Source organism: Rhinolophus sinicus, chromosome 5, assembly GCF_057876585.1.
Source record: "Rhinolophus sinicus isolate RSI-liver-muscle chromosome 5, RSI-T2T, whole genome shotgun sequence".
Classification (NCBI taxonomy): domain Eukaryota; kingdom Metazoa; phylum Chordata; class Mammalia; order Chiroptera; family Rhinolophidae; genus Rhinolophus; species Rhinolophus sinicus.
The window spans coordinates 40,932,676-40,959,098 of NC_142505.1; the positions used below are offsets into that span (position 1 = coordinate 40,932,676).

Consider the following 26,423-nt stretch of genomic DNA (forward strand, 5'->3'; position numbering starts at 1 on the left):
ATGGTCATTCAGGCCATTGAAAGGGCTTTGGCTTTTACTCTGCCTGAGATAGGGAGCCACTGGGAAGTTTTGGAGGTAAAAGACTTGTGGGGGCGGCTGGGTAGCCTAGTTGGTTAGAGCGCGAGCTCTAACAGCAAGGTTGCTGGTTCGATCCCCACATGGGCCACTGTGAGCTGCGCCCTCCATAACTAGATTGAAAGAACTACTTGACTTGGAGCTGATGGGTCAGGACCCATCACTTAAGTACACTTAAGTAAATTTTAAAAAAAATACACTTAAGTAAATTTTTTAAAGTTAAAAAAAAAAAAAAAGGACTATTGTGATCTGACATATTTTAAAAGGACCACTCTGGCTGTTCTGCAGATAATTGACTATTAAAATATTATTGCAGTAATAGGAGACTATTGCAGTAGTCTAGGTGAGAGCTGGTAGTGGCTTAGACCAGGGTGGCAGCAGTGGAGATTCACTGAGACGTGGTCAGATTCTGCTTTCTGTTTAGCAAGTAGAGCCCACAACATCTGCCACGGCAACATAGTGTGTGTACATAAGGGATAACAACGCAGACTTTGTAGCCAGACTGTCTGGGTTAAACCATTGTCTTTTTGCCACTTCTTTACTTTGTGATTTTAACAATTTAATTCTTTATGCTTCAGTTTTCTTAGCTATAAAATAAATATGATAATAATACCCACTTTGTAGTGTCGTTGTAAGAATTAAACAAGTTAGTATACATACAAAGGATTTAGAACAGTGCCTGGCACACAGTAAGTACTATACTATATGTTTTAACAGCTACGGGTTAATATTGTTCTTAATTGGGTAGGTATGGGAGAGACAGAGGAGTCAAAGCTGACTGCAAGGCTTTGTATCTGAGCACGGGGGTTAGTGAAATAGCCATTAGCTGAAATGGGAAAGACCGCAGGAGCAGCAGGTTTGGGGATATCAGGAACTCGGTTCTGTACATAGTAAGTTTGAAATGGCTGTTAGACGTTCATGTAGCAATAGTGAGTAGATAATTGGACATACAAGTTTAGAGTTAAGGGAAGTGTGGGCTGGAGGTTTACATTTGGAAGTTGTTAGCAAATAAGTGGTATTTAAGACCATTTTGAGAGAAAGGATTAATTAGGCCCTAAAATGGGATGGGGCCGTATAGTTTGGACAGCCCCTCCTTAGAGCCTCTGCTCTTCCTAAACTACCTAACGAGCCCGACAATATCCAGGTCAGGGAGAGCCAGGTTATCACAGACTCCATGGAGCTTTCCAAATTCTTCCATTGCTTTAGAATTTTGTTTTATCAAAATTGCTTGAAATAAATAGGATTAAGTTGAGTCTTAGCAATCTTTTGTTTTAATGAGACTTGTCATAAAAGTATTTGTAGGGAATTAACTTGTAAAGGGGTACCCATTGGTGGCAGTTTCACAAATTGGCTTATCTGCATATGGATTTTGTATGTATTTTTAAATTCTCAGCAATGAAAACATTTTTCTGTGTCACCTCCTTTTACTGGTTAGCTCATGCTCAGAAAATAGAAACTAATTTTAGCATTAGCAGATTTGTGTGCTTCAAACTATCATTCTTCATTCTGAAGTCGTGTAAGAATGATTTTTAAATAATCCATAGCCGGAGTTGCTTTTTTTTTTTTTAACAGTTAAAATTTTAGAATTAGAAGGAAACTTGGATCATATGTTCCCACTGTCAATCAGTATATCTTCATATAACATTCTTAACATGCAGGTGTGAAGTCTCTGCTTGGATACTTTCAGTGGCATACAGAACCTCATCTCCTTATTTTCAGTATATGTCACTTATTTTTTTCTTTTAGGTATTGGGGAGAAATCTTTCTCTTAAAATCTGTTATTCATCTGTAAAATAAATTTTCTTAACTGGATGACCCTTTAGGTTCCTTCCTAGCTCAAAGACTCTGCTTATAAAAATAACACTTAACCATGACAAAGCAGCACGTTATTGTCTGCTTAACACCATCACTACCAGGGTTAGAGGCTCCTGAAGAGCTTGCTTTTTTTTTTTTTTTTTTTTTTGTAGTACCTCCCATGCCTAACATAGGTTGTGTACGTAAGAGGCATTTTGCAAAGTTCTGTTAAAAGAAGCATAAATCCTCTGGCCAGGCTCACATGAAGTCCACACGTCAGGCCTGAAGTACATCTGGCAATGGTAATCCCCAAGGATGTCTTTCAGATAAACCAGGAAGTCAGTCTTCCCGTGTGACAGAGCAATTCTGAGCAGCAGATTGCGATCCCTTAATGGATATTTTGCAGTTGGGCTGGTGCAGGGTGGGCCAGATAGGATGTTAATAATCTAAACTGATATTCAACCCAGTCAGTAGTTTTTACTCAACAGCCTCGGAGGGATAAGGATCACCTATTGGAAGTTAGTTTCCTTACAAAAACTCTGGTGTTTGTTCCATTTATAGTAACATAGGCTCAGTCACTGCCTGGCATCTAAGATCCAGAAGGATCATGTTAGGGAGATGCTGGTGAGCGCGTATAATAAAGACATTCACTGGGTATTTTCTTTGTACAAGGCATGTGCTAGCATCTTGCGGTACAAAGATGAATGTGACATGATCCCTGCCCTCAGGAACTGTCAGGGGAGGCAAGACACCTCAACAGTCATTTCAACATAATGTGATGAGGTCAGTGATAGAAATGTGTGTATATAGCTATATGGGAATATGAAGGAAGAGCCACCAATCCACCTGGGAGAGGAGGTTGTCAGGAAAGATTTCCTGGAGGAGGTTGTAACTGAACTGGGTCTGGATGCATAGTAGTTAGCCAGACAAGGGAAGGAGAACATGCCCTGGACTGGTGGTCAAGATTATGAATCTCTACGGATTACCATTGTGTGGGATTTGGGGAGTGGTCTCCCCCACTAAGTGCACTTGAATTGCCTCCACTAAGTGCGCTTAAATTGAACTACGCACTCCAATTTTGGTTCAAAAACATGGTCACTATAGCTCTGAGATAAAATTTTAGCAGAACAATGGAACTGAGTGTACAGGTGCCCCAGCATTAAGTTTACACAGGCCACTGCACAACCTGTTCTATGAAATTGGCCCTGGAAAAGACCCACTTTCAGAAAAACCAAAATAGTCAAACTTCTGTTTGTTTTCAGATTCATTATTGTACAAAGATTTCCCCACTCACCACCCACTTCTTCTTTTGCCCTAAAATGCCTTCTTCATTTTCTCAGAAATTATGTGGATTATTTAGTGTGCAGAATATGAAATTTCCCGAAAGAGATCCAGTACTCTATAAAGCATAGATAAGATGACTTCATGTTGTCTTGTACTGAAGATACCAGTGTCAGGTCTGGGATTTCTGAATCTTTTCTGGTTACAAATTTGGATGTTGAGTAATGAACCATATTATAAGGAATAGGAAAAGGTAACTTCTTGAATGTACCATGTTTGGAGGAATAATCTGATTTAACATACATTTAACATGTTTTCATGTTTCATGAGAAAATGTTAATAACTTTATTGTGTAGATAAGAAAACTTGGGCTCAAAGAGAACAAGTATATGGCCCAAAACACGAAGCCAGTAAGGTAGCAAAGGCAGGTTTGAAGCCAGGTGCTTTTGCTCTTGTCCATGCCCTTTCCACCGTATTGCCTTTATACATCATCATTCTCAAAGCTGGGTACTGCCATGTCATGTTCTGACACTTTCATTCCCAAATGAAAATTGTAAACCATTATAAAGCTTATCAAATACTCTGCTCTAAATGGCTCTTATTTGCTCCTGATTAATTGGTGTTTTGAGGAATCTCTGCTTAAATGTTCTCTTGGGCTGTTTTCTGATCAATTAATTTAGATCAGTTAATAGATAATTTACGCCTGGCAAATGAATTCTTAACAGTACGAGACAAAATGCAAGCAAAGCAGTATAGTCTGCTGATTGTAGTTAGATATGAGTCGCGGCTTTGAACACATCTCTAGCTTTGTAGCACATTGCTTAACCTATACGGAGTCAAAATACATTTGACCAATTTGTGGTCCTAGCATTTTTCTACACAAATAATTGTAACCTCAGCCATAAGTGGCTAGGATTTGCTATCCTGGTGGGTGTGATCAGACTGGTAGGTCCCTTCAGGATCTAGCACTGGGTGGCCCTGTTGAGTAGGCAATACGGCTGCTGTCAGCCTGCCTTATGAGGAGGTGGGAGGAGGCACCTCAGCTGGCAGGTCATTTGTAAATTAGTCATAACAATTTCTGCTGTAGATGGTTATTGTGAGGATGGGAGATGAGCTAGCCAGCTGCCCAGCCACAAGACCAACTCTCCAGAAAGGTGACTGTTATTATTTTACTGTAGTGTTGAATTACATTATTTCTTTGGTTCAAACTCTCTACGTGTCCCCTGTTTGTACCTGAAAAGTGAAAGATCTTGGAAGGAAGTATATTCTCTTAATAGTTGAATCTTCTAATATTGAATTTTTAAAAAGAACCAGTTACATGGTACAAAAATAATAGCCAGTAATAACCGCTTACTCTGTGCCTGGTATGTTTTGAGCACTTTTATGTTTATTGACTCATTTCTTCCTTACAGCCATCTTCTAAAGTGGACATTAGTATTACCTCCATTTTACAGTTGATAAAATGGATACAGAGTTTAAGTAACTTGCCCAAGGTCACATGGCTGGTAAGTGGCAAAGCCAGATTTGAACCCAAGCAGTTTATGCCAGAATCCACGCTTCACTACTACCCTAAATGTAGCCAGATTCAGTAATCTTGTTGTTCTGATCTGTGCCCTTTTGTGTATGTTTAAGAAAATCGTTCTCTATTTTCCAATACTGCCTTCTAAAAGGTTTAAAATTTGCTTTTCACATTTGCAATTTAGTTGTTTGGAGTGAGATAGGAATCTAATTTTTTATTGTTATATGTTGAAGGGCTTTGGTTCATAGCTAACCTGTAATTCTGTAGGTCAATGTATCTTCCTTTCTTCTCTCTTTCCCTCCACTCCCCTGTTGGAATTTCTCCTCTTTCTTCTCTCCTTCCTTTTTGAGGACAGTGCCTGCCAAAATTGGGAGTAGTGACTGAGTAATCCAGTGACTCATGGTTTCAGATGTTAAACTACTCTCCCACTGAAGCTGTAGGTTAGTTTTCTTTGGAAGCTCAAGACAGTGGTTCTGTCAGCTGGATTCTTGCAGGGGAACCATGCATTGGAAGGACATAGCCCAGGTAGGAGAGAAGTCAGATTAAAGACAATATGGTTTATTTCTTTAGTTACTGTGTAGAGAAATAAGATCACATCAAACTGTGGTCATTTGTAAATAATTATTATTGGTGGTTTTTTTTTTCAATTTTAGAGATATAATCAAACCTTGATTCTAGTCTCAAAACCATCTTTTCACCAGTATGATCCATTTTTATCCTCCAAGAGTAATAATTAAATTTGATTTCCATATCTATACTTCTTTAGACAACAGATTGCATGTAAGTTGATATTCAAATTAATAACAAAGAATCTAAGTAAACTAGACAATCCAGGCATATTTAAGCTTAAGCTGGCAATATTGGAGCTAATAGTATTTCACATCTCTTTCCTTTTATACTGTGGTAGATTTTGAGCTATTAAACATAAATAAACAGTCAGAGTCATGTTACATACTGTAGTTATGGCATCTGAAATCCCATTCAGAAAGAAAATCACATAGTGGGAACCCTGTACAACAAGAGAGTGAACGTAACGCACTGAAGAGAGTGGGTTTCCAGGAGCTCTTGTTACAACTCTTGGCAACTTGACTATCTGGAACTCTGACTCATCCTCCCTTTCTGCCTTCCTCGGGCCCTTGCACTGCTTGTTAACATGTACTTAAAGATGAATGGGGCAGATGGAGGATGTGATGCAAAAGAGTTGCTGTGCTAGTCCCTAACTATTCTGGATATTCTTTTGTATTAGTGGAGCATAATATCATCCTCTTACTCATTTTGGTTTTAAATTACCTTTTGATTTTACTTAAATGCACAATATTTCTTATGTGTTCATCTAGAAAGAAATATTGTTTTTATTCACATCAATAGTAATATATTGAATCCAATAATGAACTAAATGTGTTTTAGAGTTAGAGATCAGCATGATTTCTGCTCAGATGGAAAACTGAGGAGATACAACCAAGATGAAAATAAGAGAATGCATCTCTAGACTGACAAGTTAATTATTAGCATTTCATAAATATTTCAGAATTGGTGTATTACTGTCATCACAAAAATGTAATTCAACTTTTTTTAATATGAGGGTAACCTATATCTAGCAAATTGTTGCTGGTGACAGATTAGGGACTGTAAGCAAGGAAAAGAGTGTGCTCTTAACCGCCAGGATGGTAAGTGTGTGATTAGACATCCTTACTGGGAACTTTTATTACCCTGAGATGGTTATTTTATTATTTATTTCTGTTACTGCTCGACAGAGAGTTTCTAAAGCCTTTTGGCATAAGCCCTACTCTAATTTACCACCACGAGCCACCAGGGGCGCCTTCTTGAATGTTTTTTTTTCCCTCCTGAGTTAGGAAAACTAACCTCTTTCCAGCTTTGGCTAACGGCTTTGAAATGTAAACCCTGTTTGACTTAGCCGGACAGTCAGTTCTAATGCGTCTTTTGGAGCAAAAATTAATATAATAAAATTAATATATTATATAAGACCCGATCTTATGTAAGACCTGGTCTTATTTTAATATATTATATCATTATATTAATATATTATATTTATTATACTATACTATATTATATTATATATTATATAAGACCCAGTCTTATATCATAGTAAAATAAGACCCGGTCTTATATTAATTTTTGCTCCAAAAGACGCATTAGAGCTGATTGTCTGGCTAGGTCTTATTTTGGGGGAAACATGGTCGTTTAAGTTTTAAAATTTGAGCAGCTTGTCTTTTTCTTCAAGTCTTTTAAATCGTTGCTCACTCATATGAAAGGAAAAGTCATTGTCTATGTTTTAGAGTCCATTGCCTAATAAAAATTGTTTATTAGATAGAACTCACAAAATTTGAGCTCTAAAAGGCCTGAACTTTGTCACTGACTTGTTCTTACTGCCCCTTTCAAGTCTTCATGTTATCTTGCCCAAGTTTATCAGTTACTTGTGATGTGGGATTTTAACTCTCAAGAGTGTACCATGTTCATCCCTGTCCCTTTTAGCAGTGCCTTCCCATCTTACCTCCACCTGTCTCCAGCTACCAATGAGTGTCCCGGTTAGAATAGAAAGAATGATCCCATCACCCCTGACATGCTTTGGGAAAAAAACACTGATAAAAATTGAATTTTTTAACCTAGACAGTAAAATATCTATTCGTCCCTGCTTTTTCGGGTGACCATAATCTGGATTGGAATTACAGCGACGTCTTAATACTAAAATGATAATAATAATTAAATTGAAATGCAGATATACCTTGTTTTTCACAGATATGCTTCTAAACAAAAGTATGTGCGCAAAATGTGAATTCATGCTTTAAACCCACTAGAGGAGCTTTGTTATTTAAAGAAATACTATACTAAATCCTCTAGCAAAGGAAAACTACCCCACTTTACATTTTTGTGCAAATCTTTTCATATGTGTTTTGCTTAAAGCCAAGTATACTTCCTTAAATGAGGACAATATACAAGAGGGAGACAGGGCGTGGACAGGACAGAAGGAATTAGGTCAGCTCTCTGTACTAAGGTCTGAGTCGAGGTCAATTTTCAGTACGTTGTGGCCCATTGATTCTGGAGCAGTAGTCTCCTTGGGCTCCTTCTAACATCCACCTCTTGCTTTTGCGCTAGATCGAGCGGTTGGAAGTAAGCAGCCTCGCCCAGACATCCAGTGCAGTGGCCTCCAGCACCGATGGCAGCATCCACACAGACTCTGTGGATGGGACCCCAGACCCTCAGCGCACCAAGGCTGCTATCGCTCACCTGCAGCAGAAGATCCTGAAGCTCACAGAACAGATCAAGATTGCACAGACAGCCCGGGACGACAATGTTGCCGAGTACTTGAAGCTTGCCAACAGTGCAGACAAGCAGCAGGCCGCCCGCATCAAGCAGGTCTTTGAGAAGAAGAACCAGAAATCTGCCCAAACTATCCTCCAGCTACAGAAGAAACTTGAGCACTATCACAGGAAGCTTCGAGAGGTGGAGCAGAATGGGATCCCCCGGCAGCCAAAGGATGTCTTCAGGGACATGCACCAAGGTCTGAAGGACGTGGGAGCCAAGGTGACTGGCTTCAGTGAGGGCGTGGTGGACAGTGTCAAAGGGGGACTCTCCAGCTTCTCCCAGGCCACCCATTCAGCCGCAGGCGCCGTGGTCTCAAAGCCCAGAGAGATCGCCTCACTAATTCGGAATAAATTTGGCAGTGCAGACAACATACCTAACCTGAAGGACTCTTTAGAGGAAGGGCCCGTGGATGATGCAGGGAAGGCTTTGGGGGTGATTTCAAACTTTCAGTCAAGCCCAAAATATGGTAGCGAGGAAGATTGTTCCAGTGCCACTTCAGGCTCCGTGGGAGCCAACAGCACCACTGGAGGCATTGCTGTAGGAGCGTCCAGCTCCAAAACCAACACCCTGGACATGCAGAGCTCAGGATTTGATGCACTATTACACGAGATCCAAGAGATCCGGGAAACCCAGGCCCGACTAGAGGAATCTTTTGAGACCCTCAAGGAACATTATCAGAGGGACTATTCACTAATAATGCAGGCCTTACAGGAAGAGCGGTATAGGTAAGTCATGTGGAATTAAAATGCTAAATTATTTATGTTTGGGGTTCGCCTCCCTTTGGATATGGGGGAGTGGCTTTTAAAGATTTTGTAGAATGTCTTTCTCTGGAATGTCCAGAGCACTTGAGATATGTCATATGACATCTGCATGAGTTCCTATCATAGAGTGCAAAAGACAGGCCCAGCGAAGTTAAATGACTCCCAAGGTCACATACTAATGAAGTGTTGTAGTCACATAGCTCTCCAGTCTTCCATTCCAGTTTAGTACTTTAAAATGAAGCCCAAGCATTCTAAGCATTCCACCTATTTATTTGTAATCACAGATTCACAAGTCATTGCTACCTATAGCTATACTACATTGAATTCAAAAGATCTATTATAACCCTCTAAACTCTGTAGAAATCAAAGATACAGCCCAGCCAAAACGTAAGGAACCCTGTAGATATTTGGCCTTAAACACGCTATCTGGGCAGTTGATGTAGAAAGATTAGACTGGAAATAAATCCAGATAAACATGTCTATTACCTTTATTATGAATTGGCAACATTTGAATGGGAGTGGATTTAAATGTGACATGGTTATACAGTAGTTAGAGGATTCTCAAAAGGCTAAAGGCTTTGAGTGGTCATCTGTACTAAGGTAGAAGCTAATATCTTTTTTGTGTTTCATATACTCCATGTTCATATTAGACCACTCTCAGTTGATCTCCTTCTGTGTGTGTCTTTTCCCCTTGTTTCAGTCGCACACAGGGAGAGCTAGTATCTCCCGTGGAGTACTCATTGAGATCCAAACTGTGTTAGCCAGAGACAGGCTCCTCACTGGCACGGATTAAGGGCTAGTCTTATGGGAGCCAGAGGTCGGGTTAGGTCTTAAAAGGTGTGGGTTCTGGTCTGGTTCCAATTGCAATACTTCTATGATATCAATGGTTGAACAGACAGTCTTTTAAGGTCCCTTCCATCTCTTTTTTTAAAAAGTGATTCTTTTTTAGAGTTTGCTTTTGTGAGATAATCTCAGGGCCCAAAATAAATTATTCACGTATATCAATAAGCTCTGAGAGGAGTTACAGCAGCAAGCTCTTTTCATGTGGTGAAAATGCTAATCAGTAATTCCGCCCTGCCTCTGCACGCTTCTGTCCTTCAATTCTAACTTAAGACTTTCCAGGAGGAAAAAAGAAAAGTGAGTGTGGGAGAGAGAAGTGAAGTTCCAAAAGCAATTACATTACTATTCTTCTTTCAGTGTTTTATATATTCTTTAATATACTTCGAAGACAATATCTAATGCAGTGAACAATCTAACAAAGATTCAAATGGACTCCAAAAATAAAACACCTGGTCCTTTGTACCATCTTACACCTAACTCCCAAGTTCAAATTCTAGTTCTGCCACTTACTCATCTTGAAGTTCCTGAACTTCTCTAAATCTTGGTTCCCACATCTCTAACAGGAATAATAATAGTCCTTCCTAAGGTTACTGTGACATTTAAATGAAGTAATTTATGTAGAGCACAGAGCACATATGTGCCTGGCCCTCTAAGTGCTTGATTGATGTTAGATAGCAGCTGCTACTGTTGCTATTAAAATACACCCCTCTAAACACGGAGACCTGGGCGTTCCACAGTCAGTTGCTCAAAAAAACACAACTGCCTGCTTTGACCCCTAAATGGATAGCAAAACATCATATGAATTCTTCCAGAGTTTACAATTCATGTAGAGTTTATTATGTCTTCAAGTCAGATATAGATCAGTGTGAGACCATCAGAGGGAAAACAGGTCTCCCAAGGCCAACCTTTGTATCCACTTAAAATCATTCAGAGACTGGCCAGAACTGGCTCCTCCTTATCACCTCATTAGAAGAATCAAGTCCAAGCCACTTACAAGCTAATGAGAAGTGCATTTCTTTCGTTGTACTTTGGGTTCTCTGTAGTAGGTATGGAATGAAGAGAGAATAAAGAAAACCTTTGAATTTTCAAAAACAGAGATAAAACCTGGGGGGCAAGGGAAAACATAATATATAACATGTAATCTGTTTTTTGTTAAAACAGAATTTTGAAGAAAGAAAGCCTTTTTCCCCCTCAAGAAAGGCAGTGGGAAAGTCACAACTATTTTACTAAACTATTTTGTTGCACCAATATTTCCAAGTATAGAGCAGCTAGATTTCTCCTTTGTTACATATGTCTTTACATAGTAAATCTATTTAATTTTTGTTGGTCTTTGAACTGTTTCACATAAGTGAAAATTTCCCCACAGATTGAATCTTACTCTTTTAGGCACTAAAACTTTTTACGTTTTAAGAATTTTCGGAGGGTTTATCTTGTTTTAACAGAGTAGTACACTGAACCTAACTTGATTAGAAATAGTTTAAAACGGTAGTGTTCTAACTGAGAGTGATACTTTCAGGTCAGTGGGTATGTAAGGATACCCACGTACTTTACAGTAAATGATCCTAGACAGCTTGCTTTTTAAAGTTCTTTTGTCTGCTTTTTATGGCTCCTTTTTTTTCTCCTTTCCATATCTCCTTCACACTGTTAATAAGCTGCCTGCAGAAAGCCTCTCTTTACTAATTTCTGTATCTACTCTCTTTTAGGCTTGGCGTTTCGCGTAGGGAGGAAGTGGGCTAGGGTTGGACTTGAGGGACCCTTCTCTGACCAAGAACCAATTAGTGCGTACATGATGGCTGCTTTAGCTACAGTCCTGGTTATTTCCTCTGCGTTGGTTTAATTTAGTATTATCTCCGTTGACAGAGGGAGGCCCTCACTGTGTTTCGCTTGTTACTGAAATGATACGGAGGACACCACCACTCACAGCATTTACCAAACTCCTGTGATGTGCATAAAGCCGGGTGCCTTACATATATTTGCAAATCCTCACAGTAGCCTGGCAGGTAGATTATATTATCCTTACTTTACAGTTTAAGGAAATTAAGACCTAGTGGGTTCTAAAATTTGCCAAAGGTACCTCAGTAAGTGGTAAAGCCAGGAATCAAACCCAGTTTTATCTGACTCCAAAGCCAGTGTTCTTTTCATACCAGGACAGGTTTTTCTTCCCCAAGCTCAACCCTGAAATCTATGTGGTTGAAAGACTATATGACATCTCTAAGACGCCTTAACTGCATTGGCGGTGGGTGTCGGGCCTTTTCCAGGTCAAAGCATGTGTTTCACTAAAAGTTGAGTCACTATTTTTATAAACATATTTTATAAAATTCCGTGAATGCACAAGCTCTGGAAAGCTTTCTCAAGCAAGTACAACAGTGTATGTAAGCAATAGGGGAAAACTACTTAAGGAAACCCCCATTCCCATTTTTATTTCCCACTTTTCAGATTCCCTTCTCAATCATGAGAAGGGAATCCTTATCACCTCATTAGAAGGTCATGTCACCCCAGTTGAGTAACACGAGGTCAAGATTTTTGCCCAAGACCATCTCCTTACGCTGGAATAAGCAGAAGCATTCAGGAGCCTGTGGAGCGCACGCTCTCTTCACCACGTAATTGTGCCGGGACTGAATAGTACTTCTTCAGCTCCCATATGCACTTAGCTCCAAAGCCATGGTCGCAGAGCTGGGATCTGAGCTCCGCCCCAACGTTTGACTAGGAGTTTAGACTTTGCGCTTTACATTGAGCCTTCGGATATGAGTGAGATCGTATATTTTGGGAAAGTAGGAGGCAAGGTTCAGAATTTTTTTTAGTGATGAGATCTGTACTGACTTCAAATTCTTCTTGTCCTGCTTGTTTCTTCATCCCATTAAAGGATTATTGCAGCTTTGTTAGTGGCAATGGGGTTCGCTTAGTACTTCAGAGATAGAGGGGCCCCTTAGATACCTAGTTTAATCTTGTTCTACAAACAAGTACACTGAGGCCCAGAAAGACAAAGTAACTTTTGCCAGGTCACACAGTAAAATGATTTAACCTGTATTTAATTTGCTGCTTAAAAACTAGAAAATGACTCCTGTTCCCATAGTGAGTATAATGTATTCATGAGTTTCTGTAGGATAAAGTTCAGCCGTGCAAAATGCATTGAAATTAGGAGACAACTAGGAAAACAATTCATTGCCAGTATTGTAAGTTCCCTTTGTCATTTCCCCCTGGGTGGTCTGGCCCAGGGTCTGACTCAGCTACTGCCGTGGACAGCAGTGTCGTGTAGGGCCGGCTGGAAACCCGCCTGGTGCTGATGAGCAGTAGTGCCACTCGGAAAGCTTCTATTTTAAGGGCATTACTGTCCTTTGGAAATTGGCTTCTGAGATTGTATTAAGCCCTGACATATTTTAAATTGAACTGAGTCATAAGAGCAAAAATACAGAAGGAGGCAGTCGTCATGAGCAGTCATCACATGAAGTAGAACAGTCAGTAACAAGGTAACCCCTTAGCACAGGCCATTGGCATTCTAACTAAACAAACTGTTGTTTAAATATTTGACTGTCACTGGACGTAAGATAGATATATGGTCAGATATAGCTGTTTTAGCCCCTTTACCAGGTGTTAGCTCTGATTGTCATCTGTAAATTGATCAGAGAATCTCCAGTGGATATGTAGACTAAGTTTGGCAAACAAGATAGAAAAACAAATTGAAAATATTGGATCAGATTAGCTCTTTGTTTATGAGAGAAAAAAGCCCAATTAGAGAATCTCTTAGGAAGGGTAAGACCTTCCATAAAAGAGATTTTTCAGATGAGCTCCTCCCAGTTTAGCCACTGAAGAGGTAAGTAATGGAGGGAATATGAGAAGGAAGGAGAGGAAGCTTGGAGGGGGGAACAGAAGGAGAGAAAATAAATGACTTCATTCATGAATTGAGGTCAGACAAGCCTAATTTTGCTCGTCAGTTCTGACACTAGCTGTGTGACCTTATGTAACTCATCTGAGCCTCAGTTTCCTCTATAAAGACAAGGTAATGATTTCTGTTGTACAGGTTTGTTGTGATTATTAAATGAGGTAATGTTTGTGGAAGCACCTCCTGTGGTCTGGGGTGTGTCAGGACGTTAGAAAGCTGTCATTACCGAGTTCCCCAAAGCCCCTCCAGCTTTGATTTCATCCCTATCTGCTCTAGGCATCTGCTGCTCCTTGTCTTTAAGATAATGCACTGCCCTGAAGGTTTGGGGGACTGTACTTGTTCCTTTTCAACGGAAGCCTAGTTCAGTGTCCTGAGCGTCTTTTCGGGCTTCAACACAAATAAGGTAACAGAAGGTGAGGCAAACTCCACTTTCCCCAATTCAGCCAAGAATGTAGTCAAGCTGCCTCGCATGTCAGAGATCCCCCCACCCCACCCATGTCTCTCTATTCTGGCCAAATACTGGCAGAAGCTGCCTCAGGTCCCTGGCAAGCATTTGGGAAACAGTACAGTCGTCGGCTCCCATAGCTGCCTGTCTGTGTCAGCCCAGGGACCTCGTTCTTCCTGTTTCTCTCAGTACCTGCTCTACAAGATTCTTCAGCCATCCTGTCCTAGTGACCTATTGCCCAACTAGGGAGGCACAACTGGCTCTCAGAGATGACTCCAAGCTTTTGACCACACCCAAAGAGGGGTGCATGAGGTGAAGCATTCCCAGCCCGTACACTCACCCAGTTTCTCATTGGTCAGGAATTTGACCCAAAAGAGCCCTGACTTATCTTTGATCTAGGAAGGTGACTACTGTTTTGACTAATTCAGTGGATGAAACACTTTTCCAAAATCACTATTCGTTTATGAATTGTTCACCTACAACAAAATCTGGATGTGCTGTAGTACTTTGTAGGTAGAGCAGATTTTGCTCCCGGGGTTGGGGGAGGAAGTTCACCTGCCCAAATATGATGTCACCTCCTTTTTAAAAAAAAGGATCTTACAACGTTAAGGCTTTCTGTTTGCTAATAGTTATGCTCAAACCAAATTTAGGTGTCTATGTTCCCTTTGAGTTGTAATGATTTACAAAGGACCTTTGAGTCGAAAAGTCTCGGAATGAGATTATTAATCTCATGCTACTTTGTGTTCCAGATGGAGTCACATGAAAAGCATGTGCCAGTCAAAGTCATATATAGTATTATCCAGGACCCCCGTCCCCCCAGAGAGCTTTAATTAGTGTTAGATGAAGGGATTAAAAGTCCCTACAGGGCGTTCTTGGTTTTAAGGAATCCTATAAAAAAGACTGTATGAAATGACCTTCCCTTCCCCCCCAGTCTTTGGTTTGGTGTTAATATTTAATGACAAAACAGAGGTGTTCTGTCTGTGGATTCCCTAGGCATCTGGCTTCTCGCTTCAGGATTCAGACTGGAAGTAAACGCTAGCCAGTAAATTAAGCGAAAGAGATTACAATATTAATAATGGGAGTAGTGGGAAGTCAGTGGGAACTGGAGTATAGGTGTTTTCTTCCCTTTGTTCTCCAGTTTTTGCATTTGAATAGTACAGGAGAAAGGTTTTTTAAAAGACAACAACAAAAAATCTAAAAACAAGGCACAAACCAAGTGGTTCAGATCCTAACTACACTTCGCTAACTAACAGGAAAGTTACTGCATCTTCCTCAGCTTCCCATTTCTTAATTATAAATTGAAGGTACCTCCCAGGAAGGAAGGAGGTGAGAATTAATGTAGATATGTCCTCATGAATCTGAGTTCCTTCCTCGGAGGCAGACGCGACTCATAAAAATATGGGGGAGGGCACTTATAATTGTTCTTGTTATTAGTGGTGCTAGTGTTTTGATGCTTATGGTGATTAAGTAGATTAGCTTGAACCCTAAATTCCTCCCCTACATGCACTCCTCCACCCAAAATAACACCACATCATTTTTTACGGGGTTCTTTGTGGTAGCCTGTTTTTAGACCATAATTTCACATGTGTGTTAAGCCACGTAGAGGCTGATGGCACTGAAAAAATGTTTGGTGGAATTGCTAAGCGTGATCAGTTTGTGAGGTTGTGGAAAGAGCTGAGGAACAAACCTCCATAACCGGGGTAAACAGATTAAGAAAAGTGTTTTAATAATGGCAGAGCAGTAACGTTCTTTCAAGGTACTGAGGCGACCCAGAAGATCTGCATTCCAAGACACCAGGGCATCTTGCCAACTTCTTTGTTCATCACATTTTGCAAAAGCCTCAAAGTTTATGGCTTTATCAGTTTCCTCCCTGATGTTTCCTGCAGATTGGTGGTGCTTACCAAACACAACTATTTGTGTAAGTGTAAGAGGATTTCAGTTACACAATAACAGCTGCAACTTTTGTTCTTTCAGAAAGTCATCATTCTCCAGGTAATTCTTATTACTTGAAGAGGTAAACAAATGCTCGTAGTTATTAATGAATTACTGGGGCTGTTGCAGCTGGACCCATTGTGGGTCTTGCTTCACCCCTGAGTTCTGCAGCTTATGAGCAGGAACTGGGACTCAAACCCAATGTTCCTGGCTATAACACCGATAGTCATTTTTTCCCTTTTTTTTTTTACTTTCAAACACACTGCAAACTTGAAAAAAATTGTACAGTGTATGCCCATATACTTACCTCTTAGATTCTACATTTTACTATGTTGTTTTATCACATATCTTTCCATCTACCCATCCCTATTCTGTTTCATTTTTTAATGCATTTCGAAGTAAATTGCAGACATCCCTAATCTTTTTGAACAGCTTTATTGAGACATAATTCATATGCAATACATTTCACCCATTTAAATCATACAAATCAGTGGTTTTTAGTATATTCACAGATATATGCAACCATCACCATATTCACTGTTAGGACATTTTCATCAACCTCCAATCTTCCCAGCCCTGTCCCAGCCCCTAGGCAACCATTTATCTTTCTGTCTCTGTAGATTTCCCTATTCTGAACATTTCATATATGTGGACTCATACAATTTGGGGTCCTTTCTGACTGGTATCTTTTACTAGCCGAGTATTTTCAAAGCTCAGCCATGTTATAGCATGTGTCATTCATGTCTTTTTCTTTCCAAATAATATTCCATTGTATGAACACACCGCATTTTGTTGATCCATTCATCAGTTGATGGGCATTGAGTTGTTTCCGCTCTTTTGCTGTTGTGAACATTCATGTACAAGTTTTTGTGTGGAAATAAGTTTTCATTTCTCTTTGGTGTATGGTAGGTAATTCTATGGTTAGCTTTTTGAGGAACTGCCAAACTGTTTTTCAAAGCAGTTGCACCATATTACGTGTCCACCAACAATACACCAAGGTTTGAATTTCCTCACATCTTTACCAACACTTGTTATTATCTCCTTTTTTATTGTAGGTCCATAATCTTTTTTTTAATTAAATATTACTTAATAGTGGCTGGAACAATACCAGTATACCAGTGTGGCTAAGAATCTTTTTTTTTTTTTTTTTTTTTTTTTTAAGATTTTATTGGGGAAGGGAAACTGTGTTTCTCCAGGGCCCATCAACTCCAAGTCAAGTCGTGGTCCTTCAATCTAGCTGTGGAGGGCGCAGCTCAGCTCCAAGTCCAGTCACCATTTTCAATCTTTTGTTGCAGGGGGCGCACCCCTCCATCCCATGCGGGAGTCAAACCGGCAACCTTGTTGGTAAGAGCACGCCCTCTAACCAACTGAGCTATTCTTCTGCCCCTCGGCAGCTCAGCTCAAGGTGCCATATTCAATCTTAGTTGCAGAGGGCGCAGCTCACTGGCCCATGTGGGAATTGAACCGGCAACCCTGTTGCCCAGAGCTTGCACTTTAACCAACTGAGCCATCGGCCGCCCCAGGTCCATAATCTTTTTATTACACGCCTCCTCCCACTGACTCTACCTTGACATCAAAATCTAAACCATCGTATCAGTGCAGTATTGTCCAACTCCCTTTGTAGTTAAGTGATTTGGATCAACTATAGATCTGACTCTTACGCATACAAGGAGTTAGCTTCTCTGGGCTTCTTGCGTAGTTTCAAAATGGTGTCACAGTGTAGAGATTAACAATTTGGGTTTTAAAGTCAAACAACCTAGATTCAGATTTTTGCTGTGTGCCTTGGGCAAGTCACTTTACCTCTCTGAGCTTCAGTTTCCTCATCTGTAAAGTGCAGACAATACCGACTACCTCCTTGCGGTTGTGGAAATGAATTTGCATGGTAGGCATTGAATAAATGGTAGCTCTGCTGCTGCTGCTGTTACTTTTTAATCTGTTCTAATCTGAGCCATGTTTAACATCAAATAAGATTCCCCAACAGTCCTGAAAGACTATACACTTTGTAGGCCAAGAGGTTGGGGCAGTAGCCTGTGGAAGCCAAAGATGTCACCTGGGTCTGCTGTCATTAGCATGCAGTCCGGTTGCGACCACCCTGCCACCAACATCAATCTTTAGCTTAGGAGAGTTCTTTGCTGCCAGACCCAGCCTTTCCCTTAACCCAAGGGACTGACATATTGGGACACATTCTTGAAAATGCCTCTCTAGTGAGGAGAGCGAATGATAAAAATCACCAAACACTAAAAGCACCACAAAACAGTGGACTTAAATTCATAAAAACACAATATATTACCATAATATTGAGGCATTTGGTAGAAAATCAATTCCAGAGGTGGCAGCTGTTTCCGAGCACATGCCCTGGGCAGCAGATGATTGAAAAGGTAGAATCACAGATAATATCTGCCTTAGTTACAGACAAAAGGTGGAAACACTTTCTGATCACTCTGTTCAGTCATTTTAGTAACAGTTTCATCACAAAAGAAAGCAGTACAGATTCCTATCAAAGATAAAGGAGAACGAAATTGGATTCAGTAACATAGTTAAAAGGATCAGACTGTGCCTTTTAAAAAGAAAATCCTTGTTTCTTAGAGAAGGAATGAAGTTTAAGGATCTAGTTATTTATCACATAATTATTGGAAGGGAGAATGTTGGTAATGCTGCAACATAAAAATTACCTTAAACTTCCATGTATTTCTTAAAAGTTTTGTGTACTATAGATGTTAAAAACAAGGGGAAGGGGAGGACAGTTTTAAATGTTTGAGTTCTAGCGTTTCTATTTTTTTTAATACAAAGCCCTCGGAGGCTCGTGTGCTAGCGTTAGGTGTGTGCTCGCCGAGTGGGGCTCTGGTTGCATCTTCTGTTGGGATGAGCCCTCTGTCTGACAGAGAGGCTTCCGTTCTAGTCACCGTAAGGTGGGGACGTGTTTATTCTTTCCTTTCTAGTCTTTCTCCTACCTGTGTAGCTAGCTCTGCTTGACTCCTGGGTCTCCACACACAGCCTCTCCCGCTCTGCCCTCCTCACCTCTACCTGATAACCCATTTTCCTAACACTGTTCCTCATGTCACCCTCTCCCCTCAGCAGTCTGCTTTGAGCCCGTGTATTGTCTATTCCAGAACCTCCACTCCCCTGTCTACCTTTTAAGACCAGATTTCCTTTTTTCGCCCTCCAACCTAGAGCCACCATTTCACTTATCCTGTACATTCCTACCTCCTGCCCTTTACCCATGTTCTTTTCCACCTGGAATCTCTGATCTCATCCTTTAAACTTGTTCCAATCCTGATGGTCCTTAGATGCCCTGCCCAGGTTCCATCTTTATGTAAACTTTCTTATATGTAGTCCTAGGTGCGAGAGATACAAGGTAATTAAAATGAATTAAAATCCCTGCTCCCAAAGAATCTCATCTCCCTTCTTTTTCCCTCTTTTTTACTTAGTTACAGCCACACTGGCCTACTTTCTGTCCTTGAAACCTGCCAAGCCAGTTCCCATCTTGAGAACTTCGTGCTCGCTATTCCTTGTGCTCTGAGATGCCCCTCCATCTTCCCCAGGCTGGTTCATGTCATCCTTCAAGTTCCAGCTCTCTTTGTTGAAGAGCGTTGAACAGGGACGAGGCCTTACCTGACAATTCCAGCTTAACCAGCCTCCGGGCACTCTGCTGTACACCCCTAGGGGTCTTATTTGCTTTACTTACCCACATCTGCAGTCATCTTGTTTTTTCTGCCTCCTTCCTCCTCTCCCCCACCTCCCATTTTAGAACGTAAACTCCTGAGGACAAGGTTTTCCTGTTTATTTATCATAGTTTCCTAGTATTTTGAACATATCAGGCACACAGCAGGCTTTCAGTAAATATTTGTGGACTGAGATGTCCCAGACCCTGTGCTTCGCCATGGGAATGATGGGCTGTGATCATGAACACCCAGGTGAGTGACCTGTCCAGTGTCAGAATAAGCTACTGGTGACTGCTGGGTCACTTTCCATTTACATGCTGTTTATCTTTTGATGAGACCTGCTAAAGTATACTCCAGTTTTTGCCTCTCCCATATGCTACTCAGAACAGAGTAAGAACTGCCTCATTTATTATTCAGGTTTGCTCAAAGCTAACTGTGGCTGCTTGCATCACTGCAAATACTATGTGTTGAAAAGAGTGTGGAAGAGCCACGTTGCTGCTACGATATGGCCCTGTGATCAGCTCTCCATTCCAGAGACACGCTGTAGCCACCAGCATGCCCTCTTAGCCCCGGCCACTCCGTTTCTTTGTGCTTTTGTTTTCTTCCTTTGCAGAAGGAGTTTTGGGGATTGGATGTGAGTAATACCAGGAAAAATACAGAATGCCTACAATTTTAACTTTTCCCCCTTCTTAGATGTGAACGATTAGAAGAACAACTAAATGACCTAACAGAGCTCCATCAGAATGAAATCTTGAACTTGAAACAGGAATTGGCCAGCATGGAAGAGAAAATTGCATATCAGTCCTATGAACGGGCCCGGGACATCCAGGTTAGTATGAAGGATCGAGTGTAAAAACAAAATATTAACAGAAAATAGAATGGTGGTTGCCTGGGGCTGGGGAGTTGGGGGGATTATTGCTTAATGGATACAGTTTCAGTTTTACAAGAGGAAAAGAGCTATGAGACGGATGTAGTGATGATTGCACAACAGTATGAATGTATTTCATACCACTGAACTGTACACTTAAAAATGGTTAAAATGATAAATTTTATGTTATGTATTTTACCACAATAAAGAAAAAGGAGGGCGGATGGGTAGCTCAGTTGGTTGGAATGCATCCTCTCAACCACAAGTTGCCGGTTCGACTCCGGCAAGGGATGGTGGGCAGCACCCCCTGCAACTAGCAATGGCAACTGGACCTGGAGCGGAGCTGCGCCCTCCACAACTAAGTCTGAAAGGACAAACAATTTGACTTGGAAAAAGTCCTGAAAGTCACACTGTTCCCCCAATAAAGTCCTGTTCCCCTTCCCCAATTAAAAAAAAAATCTTTAAAAGAGAAAAAGGAATGAAGTACTGATACATTCTATATAACATGTATGAATCTGGAAAACATGCTCAGTGAAAGAAACCACTCACAAAATGTCATATATTGTATGATTCCATTTATATGAAGTGTCTAGAATAAGCGAATCTATGGAGACAGAAAGTAGGTTGCCAGTGGGTGTGAGAAGAGGTAGTAGGGAGTAATAGCTAAGGGGTAGGGGGCTTCTTTTTCGGGTGACAAGAATGTTCTGGAATTTTGATAGTAGTGATGGTTGCACAACATTGTGAATTTACTAAATGTCACTGAATTGTACACTTTAAAATGGTAAGTTTTATGTTACGTGTATTTTACCACAATGAAAAGAAGTTTAGAAAAAGAAGATGGGAAGGATAGCGTATCAAAAGAAGTGAATACCAATTGTAATTCACCTGCTCTTCAAGTGAGGTGCATTTCTCAAATATCTATCCCATTTGGAGGCGGTATGTTTGCTTGCAATCTTGGGAAATGTTTGTCAGAATCACAGTGGTCTCAGTCTACGGAAAACCACATGCATCACCTCTGTTAGTTCCTGCTTCAAATCTGCTCTGACAAGTCTCATGGCTGTCTCGTCTATATCTTCTCCTTCTATAGCAAAGGGGGCTTTTGTCCTAGCTTCCAAATCCAAACCTTTTACAGGCATATTGCCAGGTAGCTTGTGAGAAATACAAGAGACAGTAATATTTAGAGGGCTGGTGGCCCTCTAGTTTGTTCTGTGGGAAAATAGAATATTTAACTTTTTCTCATTCCAATTGGGAGGTGTTTCTAAGGGAACAGTTGGTGGTTTCATATGAAGGCATCTTGAAATTAGTCTTAGAGAAGGGAAGCAGTCCAGGAAAGCTGTATTACAGTAGCCTAAAAGAATCGAGAATGTCTACATCAGTTGCCCAGCTGCCATCTTCTCCAGGCCCCTGAATTCTGTTTTAGTTTTTTTTCCCCAAGATCATAGTGAGCTGAGAAGTATCCGTTGTCTGTCCATTCTCTAGCTAGCTTCAGTCTAAAGTTGCCTGTCCTTCACTTCAAATCCTAGGAAACCAGGACCCACTGAAACCAAGACAAGAAAAACCCAGGGCTTGAATTTTGGAGGGTATCTGGCCATAGCTAAGGAAATAGGTTATGGCCTCTGAGTGTTACAGTGAATTTCACACAAACTCACGGGTGAAGGTCATGGTCTTGAAGGGAGCCAATCACTTGTAATGTTTGGTTATATTTGGGCATAATGTCCTCTTTACAGAGATCAACCTTAAAAAGAGGAGCATGCTTAAAAAGAGAGCAGGGAGCCCTTTACACTGACGTGTCAGGGATTCACTCGCCTTGAAAAGCACCAGGCAGTGTGTGTGAGGATGTCCAAAGGATACTCACCTCTCCATTGTTACAGTGGAATAGTGGGAGCTGAATCTCTCCAGTGGGGAACTGGCTGACTAAACTGTGACATTCATACTATGATGATAGTGTGTAGCAGTTAAAAAGAATGAGGTGAATCTCTATGTACTGACGTACATATACAGTTCCTATAGTGTGATACTATTTATATTAAAATAGACAGTCAAAAACAATTCCGTGCATTTCCCTAGGCACACATATGTGTACACTTACACACAGGTGAAAGGATGAGCACACACCACACTGACAGTATTACTTCAAGGGCAGGGACTAGAATTGAGGAAAATATCAAGAGAGATTATGTGTCCTATTTGAAATTTTTTTAATGTTGTGCAAGTATGTGTGTCCTGTGCAACTTAATAATTTTTAAATGAAAACGAGAAACAAAATAATATATTTGAGGTTTTGTCGTCAAAATGTTCAAGACCAAACCGAACTGAGACCGCTGCTTCCTCTGTGAACTGCCCCACAGGAATGCAATGGAGGGCAGTTTAGGTGAATAATAATTACTGGAATAGTGAGTTATGCGTTTGGCCTCTCACAGTCAAGACTCTAGCTTACTTGCTTGCTTGTTTGTTTGTTTGTAACAAAAATTAGATTCTATTTGAAATCATGTATCACAGAGTAGATTACTGGCCTAAAGGTTACCACACCTTCGGAAAATATTTGCAGAAAAGACAGTGGTGTGACGATGCTGATCCATCTAAGCATTCATTTTATAAAAATTAAAATGTATTGGGGTAAAATGTATTGGTTAATAGCATTATATAAATTTCAGGTTATAAATTGCCTACAACATTATAATACATCATCTGTATAATCTTATTTTGTGTGCTCACCACCAGAAGTCTAGTCTCCTTCCCTCACCTTGTATTTTACCCCCGTTACCCTATTCTTCCTCCCCCACGCCCCCTACTTTGGACAACCACCCGTTGTCTGGATCTGTGAGTGTTTGCTTGTTTGTTATATTCATTTGTTGTTTTTTGTTTTGTGTCCCACATATGAATGAAATTATATGGTTCCTATCCTTTTGCATCTGACTTTCACTTAGCATAATACTCTCAAGATCCATCCATGTTGTCATAAATGGAAATAGTTCATATTTCTTATGGCTGAGTAATATTCCATTGTATGTAGGTATCACATCTTCTTTATCCAATCATCCGTCAAAGGATACTTGGGTTGTTTGCATGTCTTTGGTATTGTAAATAATACTGCAACTAACATAGGGGTACATACAGCTTTACAAATAAGTGTTTTCAAATTTTTCAGGTACATATTCCAGAAGAGGGATTGTTGGGTCAGTCCCTTAATTTTTTGAGGCACCTTGATTTTTTTGAGGAACCTCCACACTATTTTTCATAGTGGCCGACCAGTTTACTCTCCCACCAGCTGTGTACGAGGGTTTCCTTTTCTCCACATCCTTCCCAGCACTTGTTATTTCTTGTCTTATTGATAATAGCCAATTCTAATGGGTGTGAGGTTGTTACCGCTTTGTAGTTTTGATTTGCATTTCTGTTATAGCTAGTGACACTGGGCATTTTTTCGTGTATCTGTTGGCCATCTGTATTCTTTCTTGGAAAAGTGCCTATTCAGGTCTTCTGCCCATTTTTTAATCAGGTAGTTTATTTTTTTCTTGTTGAGTTTTATGAGTTCTTTGGAGTCAAGTTCACAAGCACCCCTCTGATACCCAGGTCCCTAAGATTAGTGCCTATGTTTTCTTCTATATGTCTTATTGTTTCAGGTCTTATATTCAAGCTTTTTATCTATTTTGAGTTAATTTTTATGTATGGTGTCAGATAGCTGTCTAGTTTCATTCATTTGCATGCGGCTTTTAGTTGTCCTAACACCATTTATTGATGACTTTCCTTTCTCCATTGTATGTATTTGTCTCCTTTGTTGAAAATTAGTTGCATATATATGTGTGGGTTTATCTCTGGGCTCTCAATTCTGTTCCATTGGTCTGTATGTCTGTTTCTCTGCCACTACCATAGTGTTTTGATAACTGTAGCTTTGTAGTATATTTGGAAGAGTGTTATATCTCCAGCTTTGTTCTTTTTTCTCAGGATTGCTTTGGCTATTTGGTGTCTTTTTGTGGTTCCATACAAATTTGAGGATTTTTTGGTTCTATTTTTGTGAGACATAACTCGTGGGATTTTGGTAGGGATTGCATTAAGTCTATATATTTCTTTAGGTAATGTGTTTTTTTAACAATGTTAATTGTTCCAATCCATGAACACTGAATATCTTTCCATTTCTTTGTCTCCTTCAATTTCTTTCAACAATGTCTTGTGGTTTTCAGTGTACAGGTCCTTCACCTCTTTTAAGTTTATTCCCAGGGATTTTATCCTTCTTGTTGCGAAAGTAAATGGAATTGTTTTCTTTATTTCTGTTTCTGATACTTCGTTGCTAGTATAAAGGAGTACAACAGATTTTTGTATGTTGATTTTGTATCCTGCACCTTTACTATATCTATTGTTTCCCGTAGTTTTTTCATGGAGTCTTTAGGGTTTTCTATACAGAGAATCTTGCCAGCTCTAAATAATGACAGTTTTACTTCTTCATTCTCAATTTGGATGCCTTTTATTTCTTCCTCTTACCTGACCGCTCTAGCCAGGACTTTGAATACTGTGTTGAACAGCAGTGGTGAGAGTGGGCGTCCTGGTCTTATTCCTTCCTGATCTTAGAGGAAAAGCTTTCAGTTTTTCACAATTGAATATATTAGCTGAGGGTTTGTCATATATGGCCTTACGTGTTGAGGCACTTTCCTTCTGTACCCATTTTATTGAGTGTCTTTATCATAAGTGGGTGTTGTATCTTGTCAGATGCTTTTCTGTATCTATGATCATAGGATCTTTATTTTTTTGTTGTTAATGTGGTGTATTGATTGATTTGCATATGTTGAACCATCCTTGCATCCCTGCAATGAACCTCACTTGATCATGATGTGTATTTTTAATGTAGCGTATTCTATTTGGTAGTATTTTGTTTAGGATTTTTGCATTTATGTTTATCAGAGACATTGGTCTGTAATTTCCTTTTGTAGTGTGTTCTTGCCTGGTTTTGATATCAGAGTAATGTTTCCTTTTAAAACGAGTTAAGTATTCCCTCCTTTGAATTTTTTGGAAGAGTTTGAGAATTACAGGTATTGAATCTTCTTTAAATATTTGGTAGAATTCACCAGTGAAGTCATCTGGTCTTAAGCTTTTGTGTTTGGAGGAGGCTTTTGATTGCTATTTCAATTTCCTTACTAGTTATCAGTCTATTTAGGTTTTCCAGTTTTTCATGTTTCAGTGTAGGAAGGTTATATATTTCTAAGAATTTGTCCATTTCTTCTAGGTTATTGAATTTGATGGCATATAGCCTTTCATAGTATTCTTGTATAATCCTTTGTATTTCTGTAGTGTCCATTGTAACTTCTCTTTCATTTCTGATTTTATTTATTTGAGTCTTGTCTCTTATTTCCTTAGTGAATCTTGCCAGAGGTTTGTCAATTTTATTTCCTTTCAAAGAACCAGCTCTTTATTTTATTAATTTTTTCTCCTATTTCCTTTATTTATAATAAAATGAAATTTTATTTCCTTCCTTCTACTGACTTTGGGCTTTGTTTGTTCTTCTTTTTCTAGTTCTTTAAGGTGTAATGTTAGATTATTTGAGGTTTTTCTTGTTTCTTGAGGTAGGCTTGTGATGCTGTAAACTTCCCTCTTAGTTCCACTTTTTGCTGCATACCAAAAATTTTGTTATATTTTCATTTGTCTCTGTGTATCTCTTGATCTCTTCTTTTATTTTTCTTCTTTGACCCAGTATTTTCAGTAGCATGTTGTTTAATCTCCACATATTCATGTTGTTTCCAGCTTTCTTCTTAATTTCCAGTTTCATACCGTTGTGATATACTTGGTATGATTTCAGTCTACTTAAATTTACTGATACTAGTTTTATGCCCCAACACCTGGTCTGTCCTTGAGAATGTTCCATGTGTACTTGAGAAAAATGTCGTTTTGGAATGGAAAGTTCTATAAATATCAGATATATCCTTTGCTCTAATATGTCATTAAAGACTGATATTTCCTTGTTGACTTTCTGTTTGGATGATCTGTCCATTGCTGTCAATGGGATATTCAGGTTCCCTACTGTAATTGTGTTTTGTCAGTTTCTCCCTTTAGGTC

The 26,423-nt window shown here is 39.8% G+C and overlaps 1 protein-coding gene across 19 annotated transcripts in view; it reads left to right on the plus strand.

Moving 5' to 3' along the window:
* The window catches only part of TMCC1 (transmembrane and coiled-coil domain family 1), a 177,216-nt gene that overhangs the window by 144,000 nt on the left and 6,793 nt on the right, over positions 1-26,423 (plus strand). For all 19 annotated transcript variants that reach the window (XM_074312952.2, XM_074312955.2, XM_074312951.2 and 16 more), the window contains 2 exons: positions 7,784-8,718; positions 20,207-20,342. In XM_074312952.2, the coding sequence (XP_074169053.1) occupies positions 7,784-8,718; positions 20,207-20,342 (1,071 nt within the window). The remainder of the gene's footprint in view (positions 1-7,783; positions 8,719-20,206; positions 20,343-26,423) is intronic.